The sequence below is a fragment of the Panthera tigris genome, chromosome B1 (genome assembly GCF_018350195.1).
Source record: "Panthera tigris isolate Pti1 chromosome B1, P.tigris_Pti1_mat1.1, whole genome shotgun sequence".
Taxonomy (NCBI): domain Eukaryota; kingdom Metazoa; phylum Chordata; class Mammalia; order Carnivora; family Felidae; genus Panthera; species Panthera tigris.
This window is the reverse complement of record NC_056663.1, coordinates 21,302,761-21,327,549: the sequence shown is the minus strand read 5'-3', so window position 1 is coordinate 21,327,549 and position 24,789 is coordinate 21,302,761. Positions and strand designations below refer to the sequence as shown.

General features: G+C 37.2%; 1 protein-coding gene across 3 annotated transcripts in view; it reads left to right on the top strand.

Annotated features, from left to right (window-relative positions):
- Positions 1 to 24,789, top strand: part of ZDHHC2 (zinc finger DHHC-type palmitoyltransferase 2) — a 72,104-nt gene that overhangs the window by 32,508 nt on the left and 14,807 nt on the right. For 2 of the 3 annotated variants that reach the window (XR_006216531.1, XM_042983050.1), the window contains exons 4-9: positions 2,780 to 2,900; positions 10,075 to 10,144; positions 10,891 to 10,923; positions 19,407 to 19,527; positions 21,952 to 22,084; positions 24,519 to 24,645. Coding sequence is in view for 2 of the 3 variants with exons in the window: in XM_042983050.1 (XP_042838984.1) it covers positions 2,780 to 2,900; positions 10,075 to 10,144; positions 10,891 to 10,923; positions 19,407 to 19,527; positions 21,952 to 22,084; positions 24,519 to 24,645 (605 nt within the window). In the remaining variant the exon portion in view is untranslated. The remainder of the gene's footprint in view (positions 1 to 2,779; positions 2,901 to 10,074; positions 10,145 to 10,890; positions 10,924 to 19,406; positions 19,528 to 21,951; positions 22,085 to 24,518; positions 24,646 to 24,789) is intronic. The other variant, XM_042983051.1, reaches the window with a different exon arrangement.

Here is a 24,789-nt window from a genome sequence, read left to right as displayed (position 1 = left end):
AATGAACAGAACATTTTAAATGTTAAGATAATATCAACGGGTGCATGATGCACACTGTTGAACCATTAAATAAAAATATTGGAATTATTAAATAAGTCAGAAAATCTGGCAAATCCCCTGATAAACCAATACAACCGCATATGATGGATCAGTAAACAATTTGAATTTTTCTTTGTCAGCTCTTAGATTTAAATATGACCTGAAGAGTTACAATATTCTCATTGTATCAGCCTTCTATCAAAGTTCTTTTTTAGAGTAACTTTGAAACAATGGAATGAATTCTAGGAATCTATTATCCAATTGGGAGATAGTCGTCTACCTCCTGGAAATGTGGTTCCCGAACTTTTTTTGATTCCAAGATATTTAATCTGCTGTTTCTCCTGCCCCAGCCTCTGGGATCAGTCTACAGCATCCTTCTTTGCCAGGCTGGAAATGACGCTGTTCACGGCCACTCACCACCCTCATTTATATATTCAACCAATCAGAATACTTGTGTGAATATGTTTCAGGTTTTTAAACTAAGATTTAAGGTAGCAAGCAAGTGGAGAGCAACTGATAGAAAGAACACACTATGCCTTCACAAATGTGACCTTCATTTATTTGTTATTTGTATTCATTTGAGAAAGGACTGGTTGAAGTGTAATTTGAAAAACTATGAAATGAATTGAGAGGTAAGTAAATGCTGTGAATTTATAACAGGAGGAATATTTAACGTAGAGAATACTTTTTTAAATTACCTTAGAAACTCTTAAAGACCTAACTATAACCTATCTACTAATTTAATGCCAGTAAATTTAATATGCTAATTTAGAATAATTTGTATTATGTACATTTCTACTTATAGAAAACTTCTTTTTAGTTTCTTTACCTTAATGGGGCTGAAATTTTACAGTTATATTTAACTATGTGTCATGCATATGGGAATCTTATGGTACCTTAAAACTTATTTACATTTTTTCTTTTAATGTGTATTCATTTTTTGAGAGAGAGGAAGACAGAGAACGAGCAGGAGAGGGGCAGAGAATCTAAAGCAGGCTCCAGGCTCTGAGCCATCAGCACAGAGCCTGATGCGGGGCTCAAACTCACAAACCATGAGATCATGACCTGAGCTGAAGTCTGGCACTGAACCGAATGAGCCATCCAGGTGCCCCAAAATTTATTTACATTTGGAAGCTGGAGATTTATTTTTCTTTTTAAAATAACCTCGTTAGAATTGTCAACCTCTAAACAAATACTTTTATTTCTCCAAAGACAAAGAATTAGGCTCAAATATCATCACCTCATTTTCAACAAATTGTTTTTCTTTCCTTCATTGACCTACTTAGATTACTTTTAAAACTTAGAAAAAAAATTGAAAAACATGGCCTACATACAGAAGAAGCATTTGTAATGCATAGTTTAAAGAATAATAAGGGGCGCCTGGGTGGCTCATTTGGTTGAGCATCTGACTCTTGATTTCGGCTCAGGTCATGATCCCAGGCTAATGGGACTGAACCCCACATCAGGTTGTGCACTGAGCGTGGAGCCTGCTGAAGATTCTCTCCCTCCCTCTTCCCCTTCCCTGCTCACACTTGCACATTCTCTCTAATAATAATAATAATAATAATAATAATAATAACAACAACAAAATAAAGAATAGAAAAATTAAAAGACCTAAACAGTCACCCAAGTATCAGAGAACACATTTATATTTTCAGCATGTCTTGTGTACTCTTCCGCATTGTATTTCCCTGCATTCCTCAAGAAGTAGCTACTATCTTGAAGTTTTGTGTTAGTTATTCTCTTGTTTTTCTTTATAATTCATATATATGTGTATGTATATGTGGATAGTGTATAGCTTTCTGGTTTTAAAAACTTTGTATGAATGGAATCATACTACGTGCTATAAAATGATTTGTTGTCCAACAGTATGTTGAGATTCTTTGTTGAGCTGAACACAGAGAGCTGAACACAGCTCAAGTTCATTAATTATGCAGTGCATCATAGGATTCAGTTATGTGGATATATCATACTCCAACTTATTTATCCATTATCCTTTTGATGGACATTTGCGTTGGGTTTAATTTTTTACATTTCAAACCACGATGCTATGAATATCCTTGTACATGTCTCCTGGAACACATTTAAACCTTTATAGACTTCTACAACTAGTTTTGTGTGTGTGTGTGTGTGTGTGTGTGTGTGTGTGTGTGTGTGTGTGTTTGTGAGAGAGAGAGAGAGAGAGAGATTGGGGTTTTCTTTGTGTGTGTATAGCCCAAACAAATTTGATTTTTCTCAAATAAGGATTTTTTTAATTGGGTGGACCAAATTGGCAGTGTAAGAAGTAAAATTAATGATTAGTTCTTTTGAGTGCTAGGAAATTCATGTCATGATTATCCTCAAGTTAAAATTCACTTGGATAAGAAAAAATGCTTGATAGTTTTGTTTCTATTTTTATTCCTAATAATATCCGCTTGAAAAACTTACCCAATGAGCCAAATTGGTTTATTTTGTCATTTCATTTATTAGTATAACTAATAGTGGAGTGGAACTCTATAAGACAATTTTACATACTTTATTCCTCTTGAGTTTCATGAACATCTGAGGAAGTAGGTATTATTATTCCCTTTTTCTAGATGCATCAACTAATGATCCACTAGATTAACAGACATGCCCAGATTCAAACTCTGTCATCACTCTCAGTATATATAATAGATCTGATTAATATTTTATAAATAACTTTTTGGACCAATATGGTATTTCTTGAGAACATTGACTGAAATGTAAATTTTTTCCACAGTTCCATCTCTCTTACGCGGAGAAAGAATTGTTGGAGAGAGAGCCAAGAGGAGAAGCCCATCAGGAAGTTCTTCGGCGAGCAGCCAAAGATCTCCCCATCTATACCAGGACCATGTCTGGAGGTACACGATAATGAGTGCTTTGGCACAATTCTTGTGGTGACCCTCAGCATATTTATATACTTGAAACTGTCGAACACTCATTGAAATAGATTGTGTTATGTCTTGGGTGGTTATTCAGTCTTTCCTATACGATTCTATAAAACAGACACGTGAGTAACGGTGTGTGGCACAAAGATCTCAAACACATCAGCACTGACCTCACTTCCCTCGTGACTTCTCTAGTCACTTAGTTGGGACTCAGTGGAGATGTTAGAACTGCTGAAGTACTAATTTGTAGTTGGATTTATTTTTTAAATTTTTTAAAAAAAATTTTAATGCTTATTTTTGAGAGAGAGAAAGAGAGAGTGTGAGTGGGAGGGGGGCAGAGAGAGAGGGAGACACAGAATCTGAAGCAGGCTCCAGGCTCCGAGCTGTCAGCACAGAGCCCAAGGTCATGACCTGAGCTGAAGTCAGACGCTTAATGGACTAAAGATTTTTTTTAATGTTTTTTTTTTTTTATTTTGATGCACATGAGTGGGAAAGGTGCAGAGAGAGAGGGAGAGAGAGAATCCCAAGCAGGCTCTGTGTTGTCAGCTCAGAGCCTGACCCAGAGCTTGAACTCACAAACCACAAGATCATGACCTGAGCCGCTGTAAAGTGTCGGATACTTAACTGACTGAGCCACCCAAGCACCCCTAATTTTTTTAAAGTTTTAATTATAGGCTTTTCCTATTATTTAATTTAAGGGAATAATATCTATAATGAACATAACATTGACAATTTTACATAAATGTAAAGAAGTAATTGTATAAAGTATATAAAACTTAAGGGATTGATACAATTTCTTTATGTTTAAAATGTATGGTAATTTTCTTTCTTTTTTTTTAATTTTCATTTTTATTTTTTTAAATTTACATCCAAATTAGTTAGCATATAGTGCAACAATGATTTCAGGAGTAGATTCCTTAGTGCCCCTTACCCATTTAGCCCATCCCCCCTCCCACAACCCCTCCAGTAACCCTCAGTTTGTTTTCCATATTTAGGAGTCTCTTCTGTTTTGTCCCCCTCCCTGTTTTTATATTATTTTTGTTTCCCTTCCCTTGTATTCATCTGTTTTGTCTCTTAAAGTCCTCATATGAGTGAAGTCATATGATTTTTGTCTTTCTCTAATTTTACTTAGCATAATACCCTCCAGTTCCATCCACGTAGGTGCAAATTTCATTCGTAGTTGCAAGATTTCATTCTTTTTGATTGCTGAGTAATAACTCCATTTATATATACCACATCTTCTTTCTCCATTCATCCATCGATGGACATTTGGGCTCTTTCCATACTTTGGCTATTGTTGATAGTGCTGCTATAACAAATGCATTTCAGTCAATAAATCTCATTTACCTGGGTCAGAACTTTTAGGTAGTTTAGTAGCAATCTGATTAAAGAATTGTCTTAAAAATGGACACACATGACTATTGATACTTGCCCACCAAGACTCACCTAGAAATTTTGTGACTTTAGGCCTGTGCCACCCACTTTGGTAGCCACTAGCCCCATATGGCTGTTGAGCACTTAAAATGTGGCAACTCCTGGGGCATCTGGGTGGCTCAATCGGTTAAGCTTCTGACTCTTAATTTCAGGTCAGGTCATGATCTCAGGGTCATGAGATGGAGCCCCGAGTCAGGCTCTGCACTGAGAGCACAGAGCAGCTTGGGATTCTCTCTCTCCCTCTCTCTCTCTCTCTCTGTTCCTCCCCCACTTATGCTCTCTCTCTTTCTCAAAATAAATAAATAAACTTTACAAAAAATGTGACCCCTCCAAATTGAGTTGTGCTTTAGGTATAAAATACACAACTGGTTTCAGAGGCTTAGTATGAAAACGAGAATGTAAACCATCTCATCAATATTTTTATATTATTTATGTTTGTTTCTAACTCACCTGAGAATCATAACTAAGTCTAAGTCAAAGTCTTGCAATTTTTTTCTGTTTGTTTTCCCTGGGCAAGTGGTAATTCTTTAGTTTAATATTAATGCCACTCGTTCTATTCCACAGAGATGTGCTTATGTATGTTTATGTATATTGACACGACATAAGCCTAAGCAAATACTCAATTTAAGCCCTCTAAAAATAGATTACTGCACCAGTTTCCAAAACTGGTTAATGACAGTGACAGTTTAAGGTGCAAAATCTAGTCTCCACATTCCTAGGGCAGTGCTTTCTACGGTACCCCTTGAAACACTGGGTCAAGAGAAAGGGAGGAAGCGTAGGTCCTACTTTAACAAAGTATTAATTTCCATTAGTAATAACTACACTTTGGATTTATAAGTCATCTCCTCGTGTTGTTTATATAATGTTAAGGCTCTTATCCCTCTGAAGTATTGGATACCTTTATCCTGAGATGAACTTACGGTTCTTAATATTTGTGACAGTGCAGAATACAATCTGGATCTCCTAATGTAATCTTTGTTTATATTTTCAGTGCAAAAATTTGGGATGCATGCTAAAATCAATATTAACTGACTAGAGTCACTAAGTTAAATTATGCTAAGTATAATAAATAGATTATGTCAGTGTGATTGATCCCCCTCTGGAATGTATAGAATGTAAAGGAAAACACACTGCGGAATGGATGTTCAGAGGAGCCACCACACTACCACCAAGGCAGGATGTGGGGGGGGGGGGGGTCCTTCCTTCCTCACCCCCAGCAAAGACCCTTGGGTTCTTTGGATAACTTCCTTCTTCCCCCTGAGAAATTGACTAAAGCACCTGAAAGATGCAGTGTTCATGCACTTTGTATTTCAGAGAGAATTGAAGAAAGTGATAGTAATATAATTAAGGAGTTTAGTATCCCTTCTAAATCCACAGTACTTCCTCCAAACCCCAGAGAGAAAAAGGCCAGCTGCCTAGATTAAGCTGCCCTACACAGAGAAAAATTCACCTACATACAGACTGGAATGTGGGGCATAGTAAAGCAGGGTATTAACAGGACTGTTGATGTCACCTGTTTGTTCTGTGCTTTCTTCTGATCCCACCATCTCCTGTTTTCTTACAGGGATCACCAAACTTTATTGTAGATATTTTTCTATGTTTATTAAGTGAGGACTCTTTGCTTTTTCAGCTCTCTCTTGCCCTTGATCTTTTCCTACAAAAAAATTTTTTTGTAGATTTTGACGTAAGAAGGTAACACCTAGAGGTGATGGAACTTATCTTTTTGCACACAGATGTTGATAACATTGTTTTTCAACATTACCCAAAAAGGTTTTAAATTACATAAGTAAAGTAATATAAGAATAAACTCTGAAAAAATTCAAACAAGACAGTTAAAATTCTTCCTGACTGTTAACAGTTTTTAAATAATAATCAGATAGTTCATTTTAAATTATAGCAGGATAATTTTAGTTGAATGTAATGTAGCACATGGAATTTTTTTTTAAGTTTTTATTTTAATAATCACCTGGTCCTCATCATGGCAAGTGCCTTCCTTAATCCCCATTGCCGGTTAACACCCCCCCCCCCCCGGCTCTGGTAAACATTAGTTTGTTCTCTATAGTAGAGTCTGTTTCTTGGTTTGTCTTTGTCTCTTTTTTCCCCTTTGCTCATTTGTTTTGTTTCTTGAATTCCGCATATGAGTGAAATTGTATGGTATTTGTCTTTCTCTGACTGATTTATTTCACTTAGCATTATATTCTCTAGCTCCATCCATGTCATTGCAAATGGCAATATTTCATTCTTTTTTATGGCTGAATAATATCCCATTGCATATATGTACCACATCTTCTTTATCCATTCATCAGTGACAGACACTTGGGCTGCTTCCAGATCTTGGCTATTGTAAATAACGCTGCTGTAAACATAGGGGTGTATGTATCCCTTTGAATTAGTGTTTTTGTATTCTTTGGGTAAATAGTAGTGCGATTGCTGGATGGTAGGGGTAGTTCTATTTTTGACTTTTTGAGGAACCTCCATACTGTTTTCCACAGTAGCTGCACCAGTTTGCATTCCCACCAACAGTGCAAGAGGGTTCCTTTTTCTCCACATCCTCACCAACTCCTGTTGTTTCTTGTGTTGTTGATTTTAGTCATTCTGACAGGTGTGAGGTGATATCTCATTGTAATTTGATTTGCATTTCCCTGATGGTAAGTGATGATGAGCATCTTTTTATGTGTCTGTTGACCATCAGGATGTCTTCTTTGGAAAAGTGTCTGTTCATGTCTTTTGCCCATTTTTAATTTGGATTATTTGTTTTTTGGGTGTTGATTTGTATAATTTGAATACTAACCCTTTACTGGATATGTCATTTGCAAATATCTTCTCCCATTCCACAGATTGCTTCTTAGTTTTACTGATTATTTCCTTTGCTGTGCAGAAACTTTTTATTTTGATGTCATCCCAATAGTTTATTTTTGCCTTTGTTTCCCTTGCCTCAGAGGACCTATCTAGAAAAAAAATGCTATGGCTGATGTCAGAGAAATCACTGCCTGTGCTCTCTTCTAGGATTTTTATGGTTTCAGTTCTCACATTTAGATCTTTAATACATTTTGAATTTATTTTTGTGTATGGTGTAAGAAAGTGGTCCAGTTGCGTTCTTTTGCACGTAGCTGTCCACTTTTCCCAACACCATTTGTTAAAGAGACTGTCTTTTTCCCATTGCATATTTTTTGCATCCTTTGTCATAAATTAATTGATCAAATAATTGTGGGTTTTCCGTTCTATTCTATTGATCCGTGTGTGTATTTTTGTGCTGATACCATACTGTTTTGATCACCGCATCTTTGTAATGTAATGTGAAGTCCGAAATTGTGGTGCCTCCAGCTTTGTTTTGGCTATTTGGTGTCTTTTGTGGTTCCATACACATTTTAGGATTGTTTGTTCTAGTTCTGTGAAAAATACTCTTGGTATTTTGATAGGGATTGCATTGGGTGTGTAGATTGCATGGGGTAGTATAGGTATTTTGATAGTATTTGTTCTAATCCATGAACCTGGAATGACTTTCCATTTCTTTGTGTCATCTTCAGTTTCTTTAATCAGTGTTTCATAGTTTTCAGAATACGGGTCTTTCACCTCTTTGGTTAGGTTTGTTCCTAGGTATCTTATTATTTTTGGTGCAATTTTAAATGGGATTGTGGGGTTTTTTTTAATTTAAAGACTAACTTTATGTTTATGAAAGATTATAAACAAAAATCTTATTTCTACATTGTTTTGATTTCCTATGAATTATTTACCCACTTTGATTTGAGAGTTTTGTTTTTTTTCCCCCCCCAGCATACTTTAAAATAGAGATAATCACCATCTGGAGAGAACCTAGCATTGTCCCCCAAACTTACCACTTAAAATTCAACTATAAGTGTAAAAAATATAAACTTGGCATTAAAAAATGTAAAATATGTGATTAAATTTGTGTATTAATTATATGTTGAAATAATATTTTTGATATATTAGGTAAAATAATGTATTTTATTAGAATTAATTTCCCTGTTTCTTTTTATGTCTTTGTAAAATTTTAGAGAGATTAGAGAGATAGTGAGAGCCAGGCAGAGGCGCATAGGGAGAGAAAGAGAGAATCTCAAGCAGGCTCCATATTCAGCATGGAGCCCGATGCAGGGCTTGATCCCACAACACTGGGATCATGACCTGAGCTGAAATCAAGAGTTGGACGCTCACCCAGCTGAGCCACCCAGGCGCCCCATATTTTCATGTCTTTTAACATAGCTCCCAGAGAATCTAAAAATATACATGTGGGTCACATTATATTTCTGCTGGATAATACTGCCTTCCACTGTAATGCTTTGCATGAGCCAGTGATACTGTGTAGCTTTCCCTAGTATGTTGCTGTGAGACTTCTTCATTTAGGAGCTGAGGCTGCCATGCCATTAATCTCTGTGGTGTCTGAAAAAAAGAGTTGTAAGGGGATGACTGAGAACTTATTTCAGTATTGAAAACAATTCCAAATAGGCCTTGTTGAAAAAACCTCATCTGGGGCGCCTGGGTGGCTTAGTCAGTTAAGCATTCAACTTCTGCTCAGGTCATGATCTCACAGATCGTGGGTTCGAGCCCCGCATCGGGCTCTGTGCTGACAGCTCGGAGCCTGGAGCCTGCTTCGGATTCTGTGTCTCCCTCTCTCTCTTCCCCTCCCCGCTTGAGCTCGCTCTCTCTCTCTCTCTCTCTCAAAAAATAAATAAACATTAAAAAATAATAATAATAAAGAAGAAGAAAAAAACCTCATCTTAATCTTAGTTTATAGCAACTGTTTCCTGTTTCAGAGATCACATTAACTAATATAACAGTGGTAATTATTTGTTGCAAGGACTTTTTCCAAATTTTAAATGCATTAATTTGGTTTTACTGATCCTGTGACCCACTTAATAACTGTCTTCCTGTAATTTTGGTAGACTGCTTGCATCTTGTAAGATGTCTGTGTACTGAAATAGCATATCCAGATCAGACATCCATCATTGTCTTTGATATGTGTATATTAGAGAAGAAAGGATCAGGACTTCTATTACAAGAATGAAAATTCTGAATTGGAAGTACTTCTTCTAGTACTCACTTCTAATCTTGTATCTCACAACAGTGAACAATTTGAACAACTAATAGAGTTTATTCACATATTTCTAAAATGTGTTTCTCATAAAACTAAAATGTGGTTGTATCCTCTCGTACTTATCCTGGTGGGGTACAGGAAATAAGTTGATTTACCTGTGGTATGCACTCTGTTTACTTGGATAGAAATGGACATATTTTTGCACCCTTTGTGAGCTTTCCTATCATTACTAGCAATTGTGAAAGTCTTCGAAAAATTCTCCCCAAAGATTCTGTATTCTTGAGAAATCTCTTTTGAAAACTGAGGCCGGGGGCAGCTGACTGGCTTAGTCGGTGGACAGTGGAATTCTTGATCTCGGGGTCGTGAGTTCATGTCCCACATTGGGTGTAGAAATTACTTTTAAAAGAAAGGTAGGAAGAGAGACAGGGAGGAAGGAAGGGAGGGAGCAAGGAATAAGGAAAGAATAAAAGAAAGAAAGAAAACTGGGGCTATAAGCAACTCATCCTATTTTTGTATTTACACAAGAGAACATCTCATTTTTACCAAATTCAAATTCGCTATGCTTTTTAGAAGTTAAATTTGGATAGATGATAAGAGCTGTTTAATTGTATATTCAATTCAGTGGTAAATCTAAGACTAAGTGGAACTTTTTGTCCCTAGCAATCCGATATTGTGATAGATGCCAACTCATAAAACCAGACCGCTGCCATCACTGTTCTGTCTGTGACAAGTAAGAAAACCTTTTACTTCTGAAATGTCTACATGTGGTGTTCCTCTTAATTAATACTCTTTCTTTCCTTACTGTTTTCCAGATCATTTCTTTAATTGTGCTTCTGATTTATTTAGGAAATAGAACCAGTATAATCACTTGCATTAATGTGAGTGTGGCTAGGGCCACACTCACTTAATTGTCCCTCCCCGCCCCCCCCCCCCCCCGGATTCACATGGATGTGAGTTAAGTACACGAGTTTTGACAGCTCAGACTTGGCTAGTTCTGTTTAACAAATGCTTCTGTGACTCTTTATCATCTTTATAGAGATAGCTCATTTGACTTCATGACAATTAGATATTATAGATTCTTACTACACCACAGGGACAGTGCTCCTTATCTTAAAGATTGACATTAAAGGAAAAGGTTCATCCAGACTTTCTGTAAACCTGTTGACATTTTGCACTTTCTTTAACCTAAGATACTTGTGTGTTAACATATTGCATTGTTTGCAAAAAATGAGGTATTTTATTTGTATTTTAAAGCGTGTATATTTTTAAAGTTCTATAATTATATCATAATTAAAATTGGCTGTCATGTTTATTTGAGCTGAAGACTTTCTCTATTATTCAACTTTTAGATAAGTAAGCAATTTTGCAGTATTTTACTTGCCACAACTCTTTTTTATATGACTTTTATATTTGCTTTTTATACTTTAATGGGGCTAAAATTTTATGGTGTTAAGTTTGGTGTGTGTGTTTTTTTAGATGTATTTTGAAGATGGATCATCATTGCCCTTGGTGAGTATAGATCTGTATTCAAACAGGTTTCTGTCCCTTACAACTTAATAAATTGAATCATTTATCTGTTTAAATCTTCTTATAAATCTTGCCTTAGCTGACCCAGGAGGTACTTTCAGATTTAGTTTTTAGTATTTGTTAAATTAGCTCAAGGGAGCTTTTTTTATTCGGAAGAATTTCCATGAAATAACTTCAAAACTAGTAGGTAAACAGTATAAAAGTTAGTCATATTTGCTTAGAACAAATGGTTTTCTTTGTATGCACATGCCTAAATACAGAGATCCTGAAACACTTCCCAGAAACTACACCAAAATGTATTCATAAATTATACACAATACTTCACTGGAAGTTTTGAATAATGAATTAATTCATCTAAAACTTTAACAATTTATTTTAACTAGAACTTGACATTGAGGAGTAGAATAGCAAATACACAAATATACACATATGGGTTTCCAGGGACACCTGTGTGGCTCAGTCGGTTAAATGTCTGACTTCGGCTCAGGTCTTGAGCCCACGGGCCACGCGTTTGAGCCCGACATCGGATTCTGCTGTCAGGGCACAGCCCACTTCAGATCCTCTGTCCCCCAGTTGCTTTCTCTCTTTCTCTCTCTCTCTCTCCCCCTCTCAAAAATAAACGTTAAAATTTTTTTTAAAGTAAACAAGTGTTTCTACTTAGAACGCATTAATATTTTAGAAAATAATTTTAGATTAGGCAGCTGAACAAAGGGTTATTTGAAAGGTCTAATTAAGTAATGAGGGTTGATTTTTTTCTACCCCTCTCTGTAATTTTTCTTCTCAAGGTGCACATACCTGTGACAGCTACACTGAGGTTACCAGTGGCTTGGATTTGGACACGAGGCATGATTACTGTACAAGCCTTGTCTTCTTTCAGGGGTGACCCCCAGAGAAAGGTAGACATGCTCACCAATGTTTGTCAGGTGTTGGTAGAAACATTCAAGGAATGATTCAGCTGCGGGAAATCATAGGGAAATGTCAGGTTCACGGTACTTTCTCTCTGGGAAATGTCAGGTTCACGGTACTTTCTCTCTCTAAATACCTCTTCCTTTTCTCCACCTAGGGTTTCTTCTTTCAAATGTTAAGGCAAGTTAATGCCTGTGAGAATAATGTTCTTCTCAAGGAAAGATCTCAGTAAATAGCCTCCCCTGATATTAATGTTCATTTGTAGCCATTCTTTTGCTTTCCTCATTCTTTCATTCGTTGTATTCTCTTTCTCAGCAAGTAGCCCCCCCCCCCCGCCCCCCGCATATCCTCAATTGTAAGTTTTCTTAATCTTCCTTACATTCCTCTGTTGATCCCTCTAGTAGGTCATGTTGTCAGTTCCTCACCACATCCCCACAACCTGTCTGTGGGTTCACTGCACCTGAATAGTTCCCCTGCCCGTGGCAGCTCCCTGCCTCAAGCACCACAATTTCTTTTCTTCTCCGCCTGAGGGCTCTTTTCCACCTGAGGGGGTTGATTCGGCTGCTAAGCTGGACAGTCCCCAAGTGCCAGGCCTTTCATGCACCCACAGGCCACCCTCAACCAGCAAGGGCCTGGCCATCAACACATGCTGTCTTGGCTTTTCTCCCTTCCTTGTTTCAAATACACTGTATCCAGGTTCTTGTCCAGGGGCTGCTCTCGGGGGAGCCCGTACTGAGACACCCCTCTTTTCTGAATAGCTATGTATTCTAGGGAAAACTTAGCAGGGTGGGCAAGAACTCAGGGACCTAGAGTTGACTTTGATTTTTCTGACCTAAAGTAATAGGAGATTGTGATGGTAATGGATGGAAAGGTGGAAACAATCCGTATTAATCCCAAGCTTTGCACACCTATAAATCTTACCGCGCTCTTGCTATCCTCACTACAGCACAAAAATAGGAAATAATAATTTGCAACGATAGCAGCTTTTTCTAAATCTGCAATTAATTTGGCTTTGTAAGAGGCTTCTAGCACAATCTGACAATCTTCCACATTTTGACAGATCTTGTTAAATAAGTGAAGGGGAACAGATCTAAAGCTCTGGAGGTTTTAAACTATCTTTTTTAAAAAGTTTATTTTGAGAGAGAGAGAACGAGCAGTGGAGGGGCAGAGAGAGAGAGAGAGAGAGAGAGAGAGAGAATCACAAGCAGGCTCTGAGCCGTCAGTGCAAAGGACTCTGGAGGGTTTAAAAGCGGGCTCGGATTGCGTAGCTGTACCTCCGCGTTATCATGCTCACTCTTCATGGCCACGTGGAAGCTGTTGAATGAACCGGCCGCAGTACCTGTCAACTTCTGTGTCATTGCTTCTCTGGGCTGTTGTGTCTCCTGTGATAGCCACCGTTGTCACAGCCACTGCCTCAGCTCTGGGCCCACCCTTGCAGCAAGCAGTAGCCAGGTCGGTTTGTGAAGGGATGAGTGCCAGCGGCCTAGTATTTGTCTGGTGCCAGCTGCATGGAACAGTCATTTCATTTACGTACTTTAAATTTCAAATTAAAATTTTAAATTAAAAAATTTAGGGGCGCCTGGGTGGCTCAGTCGGTTGAGCGTCCTACTTGGGCTCAGGTCATGATCTCACGGTCTGTGAGTTCGAGCCCCGTGTCGGGCTTCGTGCTGACAGCTCAGAGCCTGGAGCCTGTTTGAGATTCTGTGTCTCCCTCTCTCTCTGTCCTTCCCCTACTCATTCTCTCTCTCTCTCTCTCTCTCTAAAATAAATAAACATTAAAAAAAAAATACTCTCTGGACCTACTGATATATATGGAGCTGTCTGGTTCTTTTTTTACTGGTTGTATGATATTCCATTATGTAAGCTGTTTTTATTTAACCAAGCTTAAACAACCATTTGAGTTGAGATTTAGGCTTAGGTTATGATCCCAGGGTTGTGGGATCGAGCCCCATGTCAGGCTCCACATTGAGGAGGGACCCTGCAGCTGCTTAAGATTCCCTCGGGCGGGGGGGGGGGGGGGTTGGAGGGGTGGGGGTTGGGCCTGGGTGGCTCAGTCGGTTGAGCATCCTACTTGGGCTCAGGTCATGATCTCACAGTCTGTGAGTTCGAGCCCCATGTCAGGCTCTGTGCTGACAGCTCAGAGCCTGGAGCCTGCTTCCGATTCTGTGTCTCCCTCTCTCTCTCTGCCTCTATCCTGCTCATGGTCTGTCTCTCTCTGTCTCAAAAATAAAGAAAAATGTTTAAAAAAATTAAATTAAAAAATTTATAGGTGATACATACATACTCATGGTACTCAATTTAAAAATTAAAAAAAAGTACAAGTGTTCTTCTCAGTGCCCTCTCCCCCTTTCTGCTCCTGCTTACAAGAACGTGTTGCTAAACGTCACGTGCACATTTCTGACATAAATGTGGAGGTGGGTGCGTTACGTGTTTTTGTACACACGTAAAAATATTTTACACATTGTTTTCACACAAGTGGTTCCATTAAGGACTGGGTTTGTGCCTTTTTTTTTTTTTTTTTTTCTCTCCACTTAATATATCCTGGAAAATTTTCCCTATCCGTATATAAATAACCTTTTTTTATGGTCATTTTGGGAATACAACAGTCATTCATTAAAAGATCTTCAGGATGTTCCAAACTCTTATTAGGCAGGTCTTGTATATAATTTTGAAGTGCAGTAACTGTCAACTTTGAGCATCTGAAAAATCAGAAAACTATGCTTGTTTGTCGTCAATGATTTCAGCTTCTCTGCTGTGGCCAGTTGAGATTACCCATAAGGGTGCTGGAGTTCAACATCACACTTCTGTTTTAACTGAAACAGCGATGGATCTTGTAGTCAGAAGTGTTTTTTCTTTTAAAAAAATTTTTTAATGTTTATTTATTTTTGAGAGAGAGACAGACAGAGCATGAGTGTGGGAGGAGACAGAGAGAGAGGGAGACGCAGAATCAGAAGCAGGCTCCAGGCTCTGAGCTGTTAGCACAGAGCCTGACACGGGGCTCGAACCCACAAACTGCGAAATCATGACCTGGGCCAAAGTCGGATGCCCAACCGAATGAGCCACCCAGGCACCCCAGAACTGTTTTTTCTTTTAATATAAAATTTTCATTAATGTTTATTTTCTTAATGATCTGTTTTGACATGCTTGCCAAAGATTAGGTAACGCTAATTAAATTCGATAATTTTAGCTTCATTTTGTTGAGCACCTATAATGTGCTAGAGACTGTATACACACACACACACACACACATATATATAATATGTAATTCTTGTAACAATCACAGAAATTATAGAAATTATTTGTCCCTGGGAACCTGGGTGGCTTAGTTGGCTGAGTGTCCAACTCTTAATTTCAGTTCAGGTCTTAATCTCAGGGTCATGGGATCAAGCCCCATGTCAGGCTTTGAGCTGAGTGTGGAGCCTGCTTAAGATTCTCCCTCCCACCCCGCGCCCCCCGCTCCCATTCATCTCCCCGACTTGCTTGCTTGCTTTCTTTAAAAAAAAAATTTTGTAAAGAAATTATTTATCCCATTTTAAAGAGGAGGGGTAAGTGGGGCTCAGAAAAGTTAAAGAGTGGGCTTAAAGTCCCATGGCAAGATTGTTGGACTCCAAAGGCCACGTTCTTTCCTTTTTCTTTTTTCTATATTATGTTCTTTTTCCAATTTAGAATCAGAAAGTCTTTTTTCTGAATCAGAGCCAACAGCTGTTTGCACTGAATTTTAAACAACACACAAAGGATATTTACCACAATCATGTTTTATTTCTCTATATAAAATCATTCAGACACAGAATACATTCTCTTCCTTTTAATTTTTTTTATTAAATATAATTTATTGTCAAATTGGCTTCCATACAAACCCAGTGCTCATGCCAACAGGTGCCCTCCTCAATGCCCATCACCCACCCTCCCCTCCCTCCCACCTCCCATCAACCCTCAGTTTGTTCTCAGTATCCAAGTCTCTTATGGTTTGGCTCCCTCCCTCTCTGTAACTTTTTTCCCCCTTCCCCTCCCCCATGGTCTTCCGTTAAGTTTCTCAGGATCCACGTATGAATGAAAACATATGGTATCTGTCTTTCTCTGCCTGACTTATTTCACTTAGCATAATACCTTCCATTTCCCTCCACATTGCTACAAAAGGCCATATTTCATTCTTTCTCATTGCCAAGTAGTATTCCATTGTGTATATAAACCACAATTTCTTTATCCATTCACCAGTTGTTGGACACTTAGGCTCTTTCCATAATTTGGCTATTGTTGAAAGACCTGTTATAAACATTGGGGCACAAATGCCCCTATGCATCAGCACTCCTGTATCCCTTGGGTAAATTCCTAGCAGTGCTACTGATGGCTCATAGGGTAGATCTATGTTTAATTTTTTGAGGAACCTCCACACCGTTTTCCAGAGCAGCTGCACCAGTTTGCATTCCCACCAACAGTGCAAGAGGCTTCCCATTTTTCCACATCCTCTCCAACATCTATAGTCTCCTGATTTGTTCATTTTGGCCACTCTGACTGGTGTGAGGTGGTATCTCAGTGTGGTTTTGATTTGTATTTCCCTGATGAGAAGTGATATTGAACATTTTTTCATGTGTCAGTTGGCCATCTGGATGTCTTCTTTAGGGAAGTGTCTATTCATGTCTTCTGCCCATTTCCTCACTGGATTATTTGTTTTTCAGGTGTAGAGTTTGGTGAGTTCTTTATAGATTTTGGATACTAGCCCTTTACACACTATGTCATTTGCAAATATCTTTTCCCATTCAGTCGGTTGCCTTTTAGTTTTGTTGATTGTTTCCTTTGCTGTGCAGAAGCTTTTTATCTTGATGAGGGCCCAATAGTTCATTTTTGCTTTTAATTCCCTTGCCTTTGGAGATGTGTCGAGTAAGAAATTGCTACGGCTGAGGTCAGAGAGGTTTTTTCCTGCTTTTTCCTCTAGGGTTTTGATAGTTTCCTTCTCACATTCAGGTCCTTCATCCATTTTGAGTTTATTTTTGTGAATGGTGTAAGAAAGTGGTCTAGTTTCATTCTTCTGCATGTTGCTGTCCAGTTACGTTCTCTTCCTTTTCAAATTGAGTCTACAAAGGAGTAGAGAGTTAAAACATTTCATCAAAGCTGTCTGTTATGAAGAGACATTTTATTACTATATTTCTTAAAGTGTAAAGTACATATCAAACTCTAAAATACTTGGTCTTTGTTTACTGACTTTCTCTTCTGTTTCCTAAGTGACAGTTAAGGTTACATTTCATCATGCTCCTAAGTAGAAGTCAAAGTAAGTTAAATTCAATGTTGTAAAATCTTCTACTTTTCATAAAAATGCTATGTACCATTTAATACCAAACCTGCTTCTTACATTCCCATAGGAAAAGAAACAATCTTTCCTATCCCTTCTTATCTTCCCCTGGTCCACAAAAGAGTCATTGTCTTTGCCCCCATTGTCCAGAGTATTAAGGCACCCCAGCTTCCATGTAACCATTCTCTCCTCTAGAAACCAACACAAGGAAGCTAAGGGATTATCCTGCATCCTTTTTGACAGAATGCAATTACAGTAGGCTTGTTTGGAACTCTCTGCAATATTATTTCTTGCCATTGTTTCATTCAGATGTCACAAAAGGCAATCTCAGCAATTGGTTTACACTCACACTAGAATCATAACTGTTTTCATACAATGTGCACCCACAAGTTTTGCCTTCATTATTAATTATTTGCAATATACAATACCTTTATGTTCCAGAATTACTAACTCTAATGCCGTTCCCTTTACCTTATGATTTTTGAGGTAGACGATATAAACATTTTTCTTCCCCCCCCCCAAATTTTCCATTTATTCATAAGCCAGATAAAGGCTTACCTTTTTACTTTTTTTTAATTAAAGTTTTTTTAATTGTAAGAACACTTACACAACACTTACCCTTTTAACAAATTCTTTTTTTTTTTTAATTTTAACGTTTATTTATTTTTGAGACAGAGAGAGACAGAGCATGAACAGGGGAGGGGCAGAGAGAGAGGGAGACACAGAATCTGAAACAGGCTCCAGGCTCTGAGCTGTCAGCACAGAGCCCGACGCGGGGCTCGAACTCACGAACTGTGAGATCATGACCTGAGCTGAAGTCGGACGCTTAACCGACCGAGCCACCCAGGCGCCCCTCTTTTAACAAATTCTTAAGTTCACACTACAGTGTTGTTAGCTATAGGTACAGTGTTCACCACAGACCTCTGGGGCTTATTTATCTTGTATAATTGGGTAAACATTTTTCATATGTACACTTCTACTTTAAAAATCTAAAAAGAAAAATGCCTTAGTTTGTTAGCAAAGTCAACAGAGAATGAGGTCACTTTGCTAACATTAGAGTAAGCAAAAGACATTTGAGGCCAGGAAACAATACATGTATGTTCTTTGCACTGGGTTTATTGTACCAGTTAACAAAGTTAACTCACCCATTGAAGATGCCAGCCATTTCCACTTAGGGGTTGTGTCACGTTTACAACGAGATCATCCTGTAGTTCCCTGTCTTTATCAAAAAGAAAATAAAACAAATTTTTTAAGTTTATTTATTTATTTTGAGAGAAACAGAGACAGCGCCAGTAGGGGAGGGGCAGAGAGAGAGGGAGGGAGAGAGAGAGCCTCCTAAACTGGCCCTGCCCTATCAGCACAGAGCCTGACGCAGGGCTTCAAGTCAAGAAACTGTGAGATCAGGGCCAGAGCCGAAACCAAGAATCAGACGCTTAACTGACTGAGCCACCCAGGCGCCTGAAAATTAAAAAAAATAAGAATAAAAAAATAAGAAAAATTGATAGAAGAGTGTGGCTATGAAGTATGAGTTGTATTTGTATTTATGTTTATTGATATATAATAGTTTGAATTCTTACCCCTCCTCCCAAATATACTTTAGCGTGAGAACTGAGAATTATCAATCTCCATGTTTGGAATCAAAGGCTATAAAGCCCACCTCCGGAATGTTTATCTTGCAGATAAGGAAAATGAAAGTCTCGCAGACTATTCCACTTGGCCAGGGCCACATAATTGTCAAGTGGCAGTTTTACGTTATGATCCCCGCAGTTTGGTTCTCAATCCTATTTCTTTTCTTAAACCTCCGCTTGATAATCTGTTTACTTCAGTGGTGTGCTGATGGCATGCAAGCAGTTTGTGAAGATATTTCATCTAATTCGGGAAAACCTGAAAGATTTGAAGTTACTTAATCATAGTTAGAAATTAAATCCAAAGGTAAGAAAGAAAAAGAACATAGCATGTTCCTCTTGTCTGCCTGACTTCATTCGGTTTCTCCCCAGCTCTGTGTTTTTAGGCATGTGCTTATTTGCATAAATGGACACGATACACAGCTATCGGTCCATGATTGATTAAAGCAAAAAATCTAAACAAATTCTTTTGTGAAATGGATTTTTTAATGGTTGTATGTGGAAAGAAATCTTACGAGTCATGCTTAAAGAAATGCCAATGAATTTTAAATGACAGGAAACCAAATACTGTGTTCAGGATGAGCATATGTATACCTAGGTTGAACGTGCACAACTGACTGAAACTGTTGTTTTTGTTTTCTTAACAGGGTGAACAATTGTGTTGGATTTTCAAATTATAAATTTTTCCTCCTTTTCTTGGCTTATTCTCTGCTGTACTGCCTTTTTATTGCTGCTACAGATTTACAGTATTTTATCAAATTTTGGACAGTAAGTCAATACCTTGGTGTCTTTTTGTGGTATATAAAAGAACATAATAGATTTTCAGTAATCAAGTTATTTCAGACACAGATTTCATAAAACAGAGTTCATTTCTGTATAGTCAATCCTCATTGCTCACAGATTCTGTATTTGTGAATTCTCCTGCTTGCTAAAATTTATCTGTAATCCCAAAGTCAGTACTCGCAGAGCTTTTGTGGTCATTTGCAGACATGCTGAGAGTGGGAAAAATTTGACTCGTCCCGTGTGCACATTCCCAGTTGAGATCAAACAAGGCAACATGCTGCCTTCTTGTTTGGCCTTCTTGTTCCCCCTTACTGTAAACAAGTATGCTTTTCATTCTGATTAGTGTCACATTTTTTGCACTTTGTACTTTTTGTTGGTGATTTTGCTATTTCAAATGTAGTGCCGAAGTGCTTGCTGTCTGGTGTTTCTAAGCAAAAGAAGACTAGAATGTGCCTTATGGAGAAAATACATGTGTTAGAGAAGTTTCCTTCAGGCATGACTTACGCTGTTGTTGGCTGTGAATCAACAATATGTACTAAATAAGATGTCAGCAAGTTGTCTTTAAGCAGAAACACACATCAAACGAGGTTGTGTATTGATCACTTGCTGAGAATATGGTGACCAGAGGCTCGCAGGAACCTAACCCTTTATTTTGCCTTTGGCATTGGATCCATAGCCACAAATTTAGTGTTCATGGCACCATTATAGAACATAACCACAGTGAATAATGAGAATTGACTCTGTTAGAAGATTTTTTTTTTTTTGGTATTTAAAAAAATTGAAATGTTTTCTTTACATATGTAAAGATTATTTTTTAAAAGTATTATGTCTAGAATATCCTGAAATTTTATTAGGTGTTGCTTGATTAGGCTTTAAGTAGCTCATTTGCTTTTAAAGGTTTATTGACTGCCTCCATGTGCCAGCTGCATCCCTAAGCACTAGGAATGCACAGGCATATATATGGACATGCTCCTAGCATGCAAGATACTCCAATGTCCAGCTTGAAGAATAGCCTCGAATGAATGTCTGAGAGATAATACCTCACTGCTTCTCATTCCTATGGATGGTTTTAGCTGCAAACCATATTCTCTATATATATATGTATATATATATACACACACACACACACACATATATACATACATACATATATATACACGTATATGTATATGTATATATACATATGTATACATATATATACACACACATATATATATACATACATATATATACATATATACATCCGTATACTGGTCATTCCATATATATATATGTGTATGTGGATATATATATATATATGTATATGTGTATATATATATGTATATATGTATACATATACATATATATGTATGTATACATATATACATATGTGTATTATGTATACATATATACATATATATATACACATACATATATATGTATGTATGCATATATACATATATATACACATACATATATATGTATGTATGCATACATACATATATATATACACATACATATATATGTATGTATGCATATATACATATATATATACACATACATATATATATATATATATATATACACACACATACATATATACATATATATATATGGAATGACCAGTTTTTACTCTGAGGACTCTGCTGTCAAAGCTGTCAGTGAGATCCGGTGACCTGTGCTAATATATGATATTGAGACAGTATGACCTTCCATCAGAAGGGGACGTCTCCTAGCAGATCTGGTGTTTCACTCAGTTTCCATAGCCCAAGCCTGGCCTTCCAGAGTGGACGATACATAAAATGAGAGACAAACTGGTTTTGCTTTGAGATGGCCTGTTCAATCACATGCATATCGTAAGGCTTGTTTTAGGTCAGTGTTATGCACTGGTGTTGATCTTTTCTGTGATGCTGTTCCTCAAAATAGCTCGAAGCCTTACTGTGGACGTGTCAATGTATGTGTTCTTGTAGTGGATGCTGTTGTTTGTAGTAATGTAAAACACCGATAAGAATAGTAATTGTGCCAGTTAACCTTCATTTTCAGGCTTTATAATAAAACTATTTAAACATTTGTAAAGCTGTAGTATGTTAACAAAACATTTTTGAGAAGTAAATTAAAAACTATTTTATAGTTCCTTTTATCGTGCTTCCTAGTGTTATAGTTTACACATATGGTATCACAACTTTTCTATGAATCAGTTATGAAAAACAAATATCCCAAGTTTAATATCTTTTTAATATCTATATAAATTAATAGCAAACATTTTTTAATCTTATGACATATTTTTCCTCAACATTTTAACAGAAAGCCACGTATCTTTCTCCATATCTAAATTTTAAAAAAATAGAGCAGAAAAAAAATCTTACTTACAAACGTAGGGGAATACATATCCCTTTGACAAAACATTTTATTTTCTTCCTTTCTTTATAGAATGGCCTACCCGATACTCAAGCCAAGTTCCATATTATGTTTTTATTCTTTGCCGCAGCTATGTTTTCTGTCAGCTTGTCTTCTCTGTTTGGCTATCATTGTTGGCTAGTCAGCAAAAATAAATCTACATTAGGTGAGTATTCAATTGTAGTTAACAGAACTTTAAACGCATCAAAAGTTGCCATATGATTAAATGCCAACCTGTCCTGACGTGGTAAAAATCATTTTTATTTCCTACCCCGTTGTATGAGAGGGTCACTTAGCCACCTACAAAGGCACTCGTTCTGTATATTTATTGACTGTCCATTGTGTGTAAAGCATTGTGTATATACAGTGGTGAGCAAGGGCAAAATAGTCTATGGGGGGCACAGAAAATCTGTAACCAAACATAAAAGTAATTACAAACTGTCAAGTGTTATATAGGAAACAAACAGGATGCTGAGGTATGAATCGAGGACTGGGACGATGGAAGGGAACCTACTTAGAGTGGCCAGGGAAGGGCTTATCAAAGCAACAAGTATATAACCTATGAAGTCTGTCATGGTAAGAGCCGTAACATCTCAGGCAGAGGAAACAGTATGTTCAAAAGCCCTACAGAGGTGGGATGCAGCTAAAACAGTACTTAATGGGAAATCCACAGCTAGCTATAAATGATTCCATTAAAAAAGAAATATCACAAATCAGTTACTTTAAATCTTAAGGAAGTACAAAAAGAAGAGCAAAGGAAACCCAAAGCCAGCAAATGGTAGGAAATAATAAAGATTAGAAAGGAGACAACAGAAATCGAGAATTTAAAACATAGAAGTCCAGTGAAATCAATAACTGGGTCTTTGAAAATATGAACAAATTTTACAAGTTATTAGCGAGAAAGAGAAAATAGAGAAGACTTAATGAAAATCGGTAATGAAAGTGGGGATATTACTACTGAATTTACGGAAATAAAAAGGGTTATAAGTGAATACCCTGAACACCAAAAAATTAGGTAGCCCAGATGAAATGGACAAATTTCTAGAAACATACAAACTACTAATTTGACTCAAGAAGAAATATAAAACCTGAACAGACCTGTAACAAGTAAAGGGATTGAATCGGTAATCAAAAACCTCCCGACAAAGAAAAGCCCGGGACCATATGCCTTCACTGGTGAATTCTCCCAAACATTAAAATAAATAAATAAATAAAAATAACATCAATTTTTCTCAAACTCTGCCAGAAATTAGAAGACAGGATAGCACTTTGTAACTCATTCTGTGAGGCCAGGATTATCCTAATACCAAAGCCAGACAAAGACATCCAAGAAAACTACAGCCCAGTATCCCTTATGAATATAGATACAAAAATCCTCAATAAAATAAACCAAATCCAGCAGCTTATTAAAAGGATTATGTATGGTGGCCAAGAAAGATTTATCCTAAGAATGCAAAGGTGTTTCAATATGCAAAAATCAATCAATGGTAATATACCACGATAATAGAATGAAGGGAAAATAAACCACATGATCAACTCAGCTAATGCAGAGAAAGTATTTGGCAAAATCCAACACCCTTTCAAGGTAAAAACACTTAACAAATTAGAGGCAAACGAGAATTTCTTCAGCACAAGGGGCTTCCTCAAGCCCCAAATGATAAAGTGCATTAATGAGAAATCTGTAGCTAATATCATACTCAATGGTGAATATAAAAACTTTTCCCCTAAGACTAGAAACAAAACAAGATTGGCCACTTTCCCTAGTAGTGTTTAATCTAGCCAGAAAAATTAGTCAAGAAAAAGAAATAAAGCCATCCAGATAGGAAAGGAAGAAGTAAAACCATCTTTCTTCGTGGATGACATGATCTTCTATATTAAAAAAACAAAAAACTTAAAGAATCCACGATAAAAACTATTAGAGCTAATAGTTGCATGACACAACATCACTATGCAGAAAAATCAGTTGTATTTCTGTACACGAGCAAAGAACCATCCAAAAAGAAATTAAGGAAACAATTCCATTTACAGAAGCATGAGAATAATAAAATAACTAGGAATAAGTGTAACCAAGGAGGTACAGCAGTGGCACATTGAAAACTACCAAGCTTGCCTGAAAGAAATTAGAGACGCAGATACATGGTAAGATTTCCTGTGTTCATATATGGGAAGACTTAATATTTTTAAGTATGACCCAAAGTGATTTACAGAGTCAGTGTAATCCCTATTACAATTTCAGTGGCCTTTCTTGCAGAAATGGCGAAGCTGATCCTCAAATCTATCCGTCCACACATCTATCTAAAAAAGATCCAGAATTTATAAAGTTTTAATTTGCTTATTTGTGTTTTCTGATTTTCTTTTGCAATGCACATGTGCTGCTAATAATAATAGAAGGATTCTTTAAAAATGAAAATGAATGCAATCACATCCTCTAAAACAGAATAGGCAATCTATGTGGCAGAGCTTTTGATAGGTACGCGAGTTGTGCGTTCACAGGGGGCTAGCCATTGGTTTTTAGAGTTCCCTCATTTAGTCCAGTGGTTTCTACATGTGGGGGTTACTAGATGTGTTACTCATGTGATTGTTCTCCCATTTTTTGGCAGAGGCGTTTAGAAGTCCTGTATTTCGACACGGAACAGATAAGAATGGATTCAGCTTGGGTTTCAGTAAAAACATGCGACAAGTTTTTGGTGATGAGAAGAAGTACTGGCTGCTACCCGTTTTTTCAAGGTAGTTTGTTGTGAAAGTATTCGGGTTTTAAACCAATGAAAGCAACCCAACAGAAGAACTATAATTCTGCATGGGAATTCCTGTTTTTGTGAGAAGAATTATTTCGTGGTTCACCCTTATATCAGTGTGGAAGTCAGTTAACTC